Source organism: Gossypium hirsutum, chromosome D07 (genome assembly GCF_007990345.1).
Source record: "Gossypium hirsutum isolate 1008001.06 chromosome D07, Gossypium_hirsutum_v2.1, whole genome shotgun sequence".
NCBI lineage: Eukaryota > Viridiplantae > Streptophyta > Magnoliopsida > Malvales > Malvaceae > Gossypium > Gossypium hirsutum.
In genome coordinates this window covers 7,663,484-7,674,472 of record NC_053443.1, presented here as the reverse complement: position 1 = coordinate 7,674,472, position 10,989 = coordinate 7,663,484, and the positions used below count along the sequence as shown (strand labels likewise).

The 10,989-nt window shown below is 30.6% G+C and overlaps 2 protein-coding genes across 2 annotated transcripts; both read left to right on the top strand.

Annotated features, from left to right (window-relative positions):
• The first annotated feature begins 492 nt into the window (after window positions 1–492).
• On the top strand, window positions 493–3,560 carry LOC107953545 (UPF0426 protein At1g28150, chloroplastic). The gene is made up of 3 exons (XM_016888885.2): window positions 493–718; window positions 816–935; window positions 3,259–3,560. Exons 1-3 carry the CDS (start codon window positions 677–679, stop codon window positions 3,433–3,435), a joined length of 339 nt encoding a protein of 112 aa, XP_016744374.2. The 5' UTR covers window positions 493–676; the 3' UTR covers window positions 3,436–3,560.
• Window positions 3,561–6,471: 2,911 nt separating this feature from the next.
• On the top strand, window positions 6,472–10,989 carry LOC107953546 (galactinol--sucrose galactosyltransferase). Its single transcript, XM_016888886.2, has 4 exons — window positions 6,472–7,816; window positions 9,570–9,747; window positions 9,838–10,205; window positions 10,281–10,989. Exons 1-4 carry the CDS (start codon window positions 6,593–6,595, stop codon window positions 10,845–10,847), a joined length of 2,337 nt encoding a protein of 778 aa, XP_016744375.2. The 5' UTR covers window positions 6,472–6,592; the 3' UTR covers window positions 10,848–10,989.

Here is a 10,989-nt window from a genome sequence, read left to right as displayed (position 1 = left end):
ACATTAATAAAAGATTGGTGGCGACTCCCAATTTTCATTTTTTTAAAAGTCGACAACCTAAAATTTTTGTTTTCAAAAAACAGTTTCGACATATGTTTTTTTTTAAATTTTTAATAATTAAAGCAAAAATTAAAAGAGTAGGTGTTAAATTAATAACCGTTGTAAAGGTTGAGGGGCTAAACTTATGATTATACCTAATTTTTTAACAAAGTTAATGAGCCAATCGGAAAATAGGACCAATTTTAAGCAAATCAAAGTAGAGGGACTAAATCCACACAAATCAATAAGTATAGGGACTATCCTCAAAATGTAACCATTTAAAATAAGATATTACTAATTGTTGCTCGAAAAAAAAACATTTTTTAAAGAAAAATTAATTTGAAGAAAAAACATTGTTTCTAGAAAAAGATTTTACATCATTAATTTTTCAATCTTCCTAATTTCCTAATTTGCAAACATATTAGATGTTTCCAGCAACTGATTTAAGAAAATATGATATATTTGTACCCACAAAAAACCTATATGATATATAAAATGATATGATATTTTTTATGAAAAAAATTAAAAAGAAATTATATTTATATAAAAAGCATAAAATCACACAAACCTAAGAGATAAAGAGAAAGAAAGAATTAACCAAAAAAAGAAAAAAAAACTATTTGGTCCTAAAGGAACCATGGGCGTCGTCTGTCTGACCAACTCTTGCTGGTCTGCTCTGGTACTCCAACTCCTCTTCATTTCTTGTGCTTCCATTCTCATTTCCCTCCACTTTCGACATACCTTAATCATATATTTGTTATTGTTTGTTTTGGCAGGGGACTTGGAAGAAACCTTTGTCGTTTTCCGTGAATTTCAATTCAAACTCCAAGCGGAGGGTCATCAAAGCTTTTTTCTTCGATCCCAATCAAGTGCCCATCCTCAATCAAGCTGTTAAGGTCCGTTGAAACATTCATTTTCATTTTTAATTACCTAAGAATTTCTTTTTGTTTACAGTTCATCCATGTGGTGTGTTCTTGTAATTCTCGATGTTTGGAATTGGACCTGATTCTGGATTAACTGATTATTACTCTGCTTGCTTTCTTCTTCTTTTTTTCTTTTCATTGGAATGGATTTTGAGGTTTTGAATCTCTTAAAAGAACCAACTCAATTTGCTGTTTTATTCGAGTTGGATAATAAATTGGCCATGGAGAGATATCCTAACTTGCCAGTGTTTTAGGGAAACTATGTGAGCACTGAAACAGAAATTAGGGGCAAAACAATAATCAAATGTAGGTTACATATCTAGGTATTTTTCAATTTTTAAATGGCGGAAATGATTGATGAACCACTTTGGTTACTAGGAGCCAAATTGCATTTTGGTCTCTCTACTTAGAAAATAGGCAATTTTGTCCTTAGATCAAATAGTAAACTGGTCTTTCTATTAAAAACTCCGTCCATTTCTATGGATAAAAATTGATCTCTATACATCAGCATGAAGTAAACATGGCACATTAAGTGTTATTGTCTAACTATTCCGTCAACCACACTAGATTTTAACAGTACAAATGAATAAAATTTTTAATAGAAAGGATCAATTTGTTCTTTGATCTAACCTATAGACTAATTTGCCCCATTTTTTAGTAGAGAGGACAAAATGCAATTTGACTTCTAGTACAACTTCCTCCATGGTACTTTTACCACCACTTTCGGTAATTGCCAACCTTCTTTTAATTTGGAGGATTCTTACTTCATTTTTACAACCTTCCTTTCCAACCGTTGTAGGACGAATGACATCTCGAGTTAGGGAATATTTCTTGTTCCTTATATTGGTCTTCTTATGTAATCTTTGTTAAATTTCATAGCAATTTAGGTCTGTTGTTTGCACTGATTTAGGCTTTGGAAGTGTTTGACTTTGATGATGAAAGGCCTCTAGAGTAATCTGCTGGCATGCTCTGGATTCAAATAACTTGCTTGTTCATTCTGATCAAACGTGATTTTTGTCAAATGTAAAATGCTAGTTCCTGAGTTATTTCAAGATCGGATATCAATTAGGGGACATAACAAAAGCATAGAAAGGAGTTTGGATTGATTATATTTGTAACTAGCTGAGCATGATTAACGTCTATGCTCCAACTCAAGGAAGAGTGTAACAAAATTTGTAGAATTATGTAAATAATCCTGGGCTGATCCACATAAGGATTATATAGTTGATATTTAGGGATTTAAGTTTTTGGTTTCTTTCCTTGGTGTAACCTCTGTAAGTTGTGTATATACCTCACTTTTGAGGAGAATAATACACAAGGGTACTTTTTTCTCTACTTGTGTCGTTTACTGCAAAGAAAGAGAGGATAAAATTGGCAATGGTGCACAACGAGGGTTTTACATATTATGAAACATGAGTGAAATAATAAGGTGCTTTGTACATTGCCAAAAGGAAGATGTAATTTGTAAGATGCAAATTAGGGGAAGATACCTATGTTAGAATGGGACAAAAAAACAATAGAGAGAATGTTTGGAAACTTTGGAAGACTTCATTTCTATTGAGTTGTTGAGGCTATGGTCCCAATGCAGAGCGATGGTGCACTATAATCTGCCCGGCCAACCTAATTTAGTTGGCTGAGTTATTGGATTTATTTTGATTAAATAAACTTTGTTTTATGGCTTTTGGACCTTATTTGATAAAGTTTCAAAGTTTATTTAAGAATTAAAAAAATAAAAAATAACCAATAACTTTTATATAATAATTTCTAAAAAAACTTTTTATATAGAAATTTAAAGATATTTTCACTATTTTAATATAAAATATTTATTTTTACATCATAAAAAATTTAAAATAATTATAAATTAAATAAAAATAAATTTTAGTTTCGGTAATATGGATTTTTAACTTGTATTCCATAAATTGTTCATATACATCGATTCAGGTTCGTTTTTGATTTTTCGATTTTTCTTAGCCCTAGCATTTAGTCCTCTTGAGGAAGCACCCACTCACTCACGCACATACTGGAGAGATCAGACTGTCTTTGGTTTAGACTTTAGTCCTCGCGTGTAAGGTTTAAATAGGCAACAAAGCAGCATGGGGTGGATTTTGCCCGGATGGTAGATCGATAAAGTCTAAGTGGAAGCTTGTCATGGTTGTATGGTCTAAACATGTTCTAAAAGAACTTCTGAAATGGTCATTGGTTGGTGATTTCTTTTTTCACTTTGTGTTTCATGTTAAAATGTAATGTAGGTTATATTATCCAAACTCGGTGTTAATGCCATTGATTTCTTGTTTAGGAGCCAGTAGCCTTCATGGGTGGGATGTTTGCTGGGATTTTAAGGCTTGATTTGAATGAAGAGCCATTAAAGGAATGGGTTGCTAGAACTGTGGAAGCCTCTAACATCAGTGAGGATGATATTTCTGAAGGACTCCAGGAGGAAGAAGACACCCGTCAACAAATTGAGATTGATTGAAACCTAATCCCTTGTTTGCAAAGTTGTTCCATGATACCGCAACCTTACTCTTTTCTTTCTTATATCTAGTGTATTTGACTTGTATCAATTCTGATTTATATATAAGAATAACAAAGTACCAAACATTTATAGTCCAAAAAGATTTATTATTATTATTTTTCAAAATGGTGAAAGATCTTGAAAAAGACTTCAGTAATTAAAGTTTTATATTTATTTCGGAAAAGAAAACACAACATAAATAATAAAGTAAATAAAATATTTATAAAAAAAGATCTCTTAAGAAATAATTTATTCTCCTGCATTTGTTTTTGACAAAAAATAGTGATGTTTTTTCTTTCACAATCTAAGAATTAAATAACATTTTTAATTTAATTAAGAATAAAAAAAGACTATTTAATAAATCTCTTTATTAGGCAAACAAAAAAGTGTGGCTCAAACGTTATTCATTCTTGAAGGTTGGTTCGAAAAACTCGAAAAATAAATTTATTTTTTCTATTTGGGCCATGCTTTGAGTAAAATTGTTTTAGTCCAATCCAACTTGACTTGAAGTTAGATATTTATTATAAATATTATTAATATAAAAAGTTTAAATATGTTAAAAGTATATGGATTATTTTAAAATTTAAAATTTAATTTTTATATTTTAATTTTGAGATATTGAGTTTTTTGTATTTTTTTAATTTAAAATTTTTTATCTTCCATTTAATATTGCTGTTAAAGTTAACTGACAAAGGTAAATTAATTTTTTTAGCCTTCAACATTTATAGTTTTTGGTCAATTTGGTCTTTATCCTTTAAAAGTACATAAATTGTAAAACAATATTTTTTTATATTTTAAATAAAAAAATAAAAATAAAAAACTTGTAATTATTTAAAAATTAAATTAAAATATAACTTCTTTAAAACTAAAAAATAAACAAAATAAAAACTATTTAAAAATTAAGAATCAAAAATAAAAATAATCTTAAAAATATAAATCAAAATTTCAAAATTCAATGTTATCTAAACTTGACCGAATCGGCTAGTTAGATTGGGAACTAGTTGTGGTATTTGTCTAGTGAAAAGTAAAAACCGGTTGATCCACGAATTGGTATGAACTGGTTGAATCAAGCTAAAAAATTGATTGAACCGACAATTGAATCAATTTTGAACTAGCCTGACTAATTGATTTCCAAAACGAGCTGTTCGATCGGTTCAAAGTAAATATATTATTAAAAAATTAAAAAGTATATAAAAATAAGTTCAATTGTCAGTTCAACTGATTTTTTAGTCTACTTCAACCAGTCTGTATCAGTTCATGGGTATATTATTTTATTTTTGTCTTTCTTTTAATTTTTAAACTTTTTTAGCCTTCAACATTTATAGTATTTCGTCAATTTGATCTATACTCTTTAAAAGTATGTTTTTTTTAAAAAAAAATTATTTATTTTCTTATTTAAAAAACAAAAGAATTATAATTTTTAACAAAAAAATAATAAAAAAACAAAAACTCTTTTAAAGTCAAAAGTCAAAAATAAAAAATAAAAAAATAATTTTTTAAAAAATTCTAAAATTCAATGTTATCTAGATTGGATCGGGCCGGTTGGATCAAGAACCAGCTAGGGTATTGGTCCTATAAGAGGTAAAAGGCTGATTGACTTGAGAATCAATACAAACCGGTTGAACAGGCTAAAAAATTAATTGAATCAATTTTTATATATTTTTAATAATTTATTTGCTGTGAACTAGTTGGACCTATAATTCTAAGAATCACGGTTAGACTAGTTCAAAATTGGTTTAATCAAAAATTTTAGTTTGGTTCAATATCTCAGTGTTTTGCTAGTTAAGGAAGAAGCTCGTGAATAAATGAGGGCATAAATGAAATAATTGCATTGAATTGGGATTCAGAAGGGGAGTAAGGAATGGTTATTCCTAGTCCAGTTATAATAGAGTGTTACACAACTCCGCCTGTAATCCATAATCCATTCAACCCAACTAAACATACTGCTAGTATTTACCCACTCGTCCTTGTCCCCTTCTCTACCCAAATGTGATATCCATGGCTAGATTCTTCCCATGGCTCTCCTCTAACCATAGTTTTGAATTATTACCGACTTCCTATATAACAATTTTTTCTATTCACAAAAATATTTTGTTTTTATGATTAAAAGGAAAATATAGACAAAGTAAATATGTATATTATAATTTTTACTTGGTAGGTTTTTTTTTACTTTGCTTAATTTACAATATTTTATTTTTTTGCTAGCTATTAGCATGGTTACTAATGCCAAACCAATTTTTTCAGTAAAAATTAAAAAAAAGGGGATAAAAACAAAAATGCTGGATGTTTTATTTTATATGGGTTTTATGTGATTTTATATGTTTAATATTTAATTAATTTATTAAATATTTTATTTTTAATTACAATAATTAATACAAAACAATATTTCTTATTTAAATTATAAAATATAGTTAACAAATTAATTTAAATATTAAATTTTATTGATTTATTATATAAAAATAAAATTACGCTCATGTCAGTACCGTGACACTAACGCCATAAAATAGTAAAAATAAATATGGATAGATATCATATAAAAAGACAAAGTATGGATAATATAAAAAAATAAATGCATGCATTCTTTTTACACGTGGGAAGAAAACTAGTAACAACAATCTGATACTGTATACAAAAGGAATGCCATAAACCATCTCACGCAACACGTGGCAGTTAGAATCTTTTGATTTTTTAGATTAGTAATAATGGTCAAATTTCAGTTTTGATCCTTATATTATACTATTAAATTTAAAATTTGATTTCTATATTTAAATTTTTGACATAAATTAATATATCAATTTTTATAATATTATTAGTTAGTCTAAATATTTTATTATGATTAAAATTTTTCATTATATTCATATTTATTACTATATGTTTTTTATTTAATTAAATGGGAAAAGCAAAAATATTAAATTAAAATGTATAGAAAGTCTTGGAGAAACTTTAAATATTTTGGTTTGTGGAATCATTCCAGTATACACAAAGCTTAAAAGCCCTCTATAAATACCACCGCGTATCCCTGCATTGCTCTCACTCAAATTCTAGATTATTTTCCTTGTCTCCCTTGCCAACCTCTCCTTCTCTACCAAAACTTGACATACATCACCACAATCATTCCATGGCTCCTCCAAGCATAACCAAGAATGCCCTGGATGCAATAGGGCTAGCTGATGATCATGTATTCATGTCAATAACCTTGAAAGGAACAAACTTCCTTGCTAATGGCCAACCAATTCTCTCCAATGTCCCTCAAAACATTGTAGCCACCCCATCACCGTTTTCACCTCTAGACAAATCCAAGGGCGCAGTAGGATGCTTTGTTGGATTCGACACTGAGGAACCAAAAAGTCAACACGTAGTGTCCATAGGCAAGCTCAGTGGCATAAGGTTCATGAGCATATTCAGGTTCAAAGTCTGGTGGACCACCCACTGGGTTGGAAACAGTGGAAAAGACTTGGAGCATGAGACTCAGATGATGATGTTGGACAAAAATGAGTCTGGACGTCCTTACGTTCTGCTCCTTCCACTTCTTGAAGGCCCTTTCAGGGCTTCTCTCCAGCCAGGAATTGATGACAATGTAGACATCTGCATGGAAAGTGGGTCCACGCGGGTGTCTAGGTCTACTTTCCGGAGTTGTCTGTATATGCATGTTGGTGATGATCCGTATAAACTCGTCAAAGAGGCCATGAAGGTGGCCAGGCACCATCTGGGGACCATCAAGCTTCTCGAAGAGAAAACTCCACCAGGTGTCGTAGACAAATTTGGTTGGTGCACTTGGGATGCTTTTTACCTTAATGTACACCCTAAAGGTGTTTGGGAAGGGGTGAAGGGCCTAGCTGAAGGTGGTTGCCCTCCTGGGATGGTCCTTATTGATGATGGGTGGCAGTCCATTTGTCATGACGATGACCCCATCAGCGATAAAGACGGCATGAATCGAACTTCAGCTGGTGAGCAAATGCCGTGTAGGCTCATAAAAATGGAAGAAAACTATAAGTTTAGGGAGTATGAAAGTATTAAGTTAGGTAATAAGAAGGGGATGGGTGCCTTTATTAGGGACCTAAAAGAAGAATATAAGACCATAGAACATGTGTATGTGTGGCATGCATTATGTGGATATTGGGGTGGGATAAGACCGAATGTCCAAGGAATGCCACCCGCGAAGGTAGTAACGCCTAAATTGTCGCAGGGGTTGAAGATGACAATGGAAGATTTAGCAGTAGACAAGATTGTGAATAATGGGGTAGGCTTGGTCCCGCCGGAAGTAGTCCACGAGATGTATGAAGGACTTCACTCTCATCTTCAATCGGTGGGGATTGATGGCGTCAAGGTTGACGTAATCCATGTAAGTTCTCCAACCTCTCTTATAAGATTTTCTTCTTTTATTCCAGGATTATTATAAATTTGAATAAATTTCTACTTTTTTGTAAATTAAAAATTTAATTTAATTACTTTTATTTTTAAAAATTTAATCATTTACTTTCTTCATTTAAAAATTGTTATTACCATTGTTGATTCTTTTATTAAATTCTCAAGTGAGATTTTAATTTTTTAAATATTTATTTAATAGTGATATAACAATAAAAATAATATTGAAAATATTAATTATGATTTTTTCTTAAAATATTTACTTAAATTTTCATGATAAAATAATTTTTTTAGAATAGTATTCTTAAGAAAAATTAACATGATATTTTAATTAAAATAATTAACAATATTAATTATTTAAATTAAATGATCTTATAGAAGTAAATTAAAGGGTAAAATTAGTCAAAAATTAAAGTATACAAATTAAATTTTTAGAAAATTCAAGTTATAAAAGGTTATATAATATTTTAATACAAAACTTAGAAATATTAATTATGTGAATGTATTAATAACATTATAAAAGTATAAACACCAAATTATCTTAAAAATTAAAATATAAAAATGAAATCTTAAATTTAAAGATAAATAATTAAAATTAAAATTTAACTATTTTTACAAAATTTTAAAAAATATATATAGATTAAGGCTCTGACGTCACTAATGATTGATTAGTGAGTTGAGTATGAAGGTAAAACATCATGAATAAATCTTAAAATTATACACGAATTTTAATTTAATGTGTAACTATATATATGAACTTTAAATTTGCACAATTATATACGTGAAACTCTAATTATGGTTCAAATGTATACTTAAAATTTTAATTTTAATTTAATCATATATATTTAAAGAACTAAAGACATCAATTTATTTTTATATTGGATAAATATAATTAATTAATTATACAATATATAAACATAAAATAATGTTACATCAATAATTATATTAATAATTTATAAGAAATAGATCAAATTAAAATTTTTATGTATAATTTTAAGATTTATTTCATTAATAAATAAAAATGGACCAATGTAATATTTATGTAATTCAGATAGCATTTGCATGGTAGGAATGAAGAGGCTGTGGTGCAAAAAGATTGGTTAATTGTGATTGCAGGGTTTAGTACACGACAGCACCATTACCAGGTGTCTGGGCACGTGTCCCCTATTTAGATGAGCGAGTGAATGGTATAATTGTCAGCGGTGAGAATGAGATGGGTACCAATACAACGTATTTGGCATGACGTGCATAAAATTTTGGATCGTCATTTCAAGGATCAGGCTTTACAATAAAAACTCGTCATCACATAGCTAAAGCTAGCGGTGGCAATTTGGCAAGCTCCTTTTGTTGGATATTTACTTTTGTCCAATAAATTTAGAATTGAATTTGGATGATTTATTCTGTTTAAATTAAATTAATTATTAAAAAAATATATTAAAAGATTATAAAATCTAGTTGAATTAATTTTTAATTTGATTCAATTAATTTTATATTAATTCATAGACTAATCGATTTATTGTTTTATTTTAGATTATGTATCAATCAATTTTTAATCTAATTGGATGGTACAATCCAATTTTTTGTCATTATTGGTTTGACTAAATTTAGCAAGTTAATTTTTCATTTTGTAACATTTCAAATGCTTCTAATGCACAGTACAACAAATGAACAAATCCCCAGTTTTCACCAGGCTTTTGCGTATACTATTAAGCTAATTTGCTGTATTTCAGTTGCTTGAGATGCTGGCGGAGGAGTTCGGCGGACGTGTAGATCTGGCCAAAGCTTATTACAAGGCTTTAACTGCTTCTATCAGGAAACATTTCAAAGGAAATGGCATTATTGCTAGCATGGAGCACTGTAATGACTTCTTTTTCCTTGGAACAGAGGCCATTTCACTTGGTCGTGTTGGTATGCACTTGAAAACTAAAATAAGAAAAAAAAAAAAACAGTATGGGATTAAGTCTAGGTTTAATGTAATATCATTCTGTGCTGTCATAGGTGATGATTTCTGGTGCACTGACCCCTCAGGCGATCCACATGGGACCTATTGGCTTCAAGGTTGCCACATGGTGCACTGTGCCTACAACAGCTTGTGGATGGGCAATTTCATACAACCCGATTGGGACATGTTCCAATCAACTCATCAATGTGCTGAATTCCATGCCGCATCTCGAGCTATATCTGGTGGACCCATTTATATAAGTGACATAGTCGGACAACACAATTTCAAGTTGCTAAAGAGCCTTGCATTGCCTGATGGATCCATCTTAAGATGCCAACACTATGCTCTCCCAACAAGAGATTGCCTATTTGAAGACCCTTTGCATGATGGGAAAACAATGCTCAAGATTTGGAACCTCAACAAAGTAAGATTTTACTGTAATCACTAAATTATAAGTAAATTTTTATTTTGGTCAATTAATCATTTGCATTGGCATCAGTATACAGGAGTTTTAGGACTGTTCAACTGTCAAGGGGGTGGATGGTCCCGTGAATCTCGAAGGAATGAGAGTGCCTCTCAGTTTTCAGCCATGGTAGGCTGTTTTGCGAGCCCTAAAGACGTGGAATGGAGCAATGGCAAGAACCCTGTTTCGGTGGATGGTGTGAGCATCTTTGCTGTATACATGTACCAGAAAAGGGAGCTAATGCTGATGAAACCATCAGATAAAATAGAGGTTTCACTTGAGCCGTTCAATTACGAGCTACTTACTGTTTCCCCTGTGACAATATTTCCAAGAAAGAACATCCACTTTGCTCCCATCGGGCTTGTGAACATGCTTAATACCGGTGGTGCAATTCAGTCGACGATGCTGGGTGATGGTGAAAATCTGGTAAGGATTGGAGTAAAAGGAAGTGGAGAAATGAGGGTGTACGCTTCAAAGAAACCGATGACCTGCAAAATTGATGAGACACTGACCGAGTTCAATTACGAAGAGCAGATGATCACGGTTCACGTTCCATGGCCGCTAAGTTCTTCAAGCTTATCAATTGTGGAATACCTGTTTTAACTTTCAAGCACCCAAAAACCAGAGCATGTTTTAAATGCAAAAAAATAAAAATAAAATAAATAGAATGAAAAGAAGAAGAGAAATCTTATTTGATTAAAAGATAAAAGAAAAAAAGAAAATTATAAAATGGTATAATTATGTC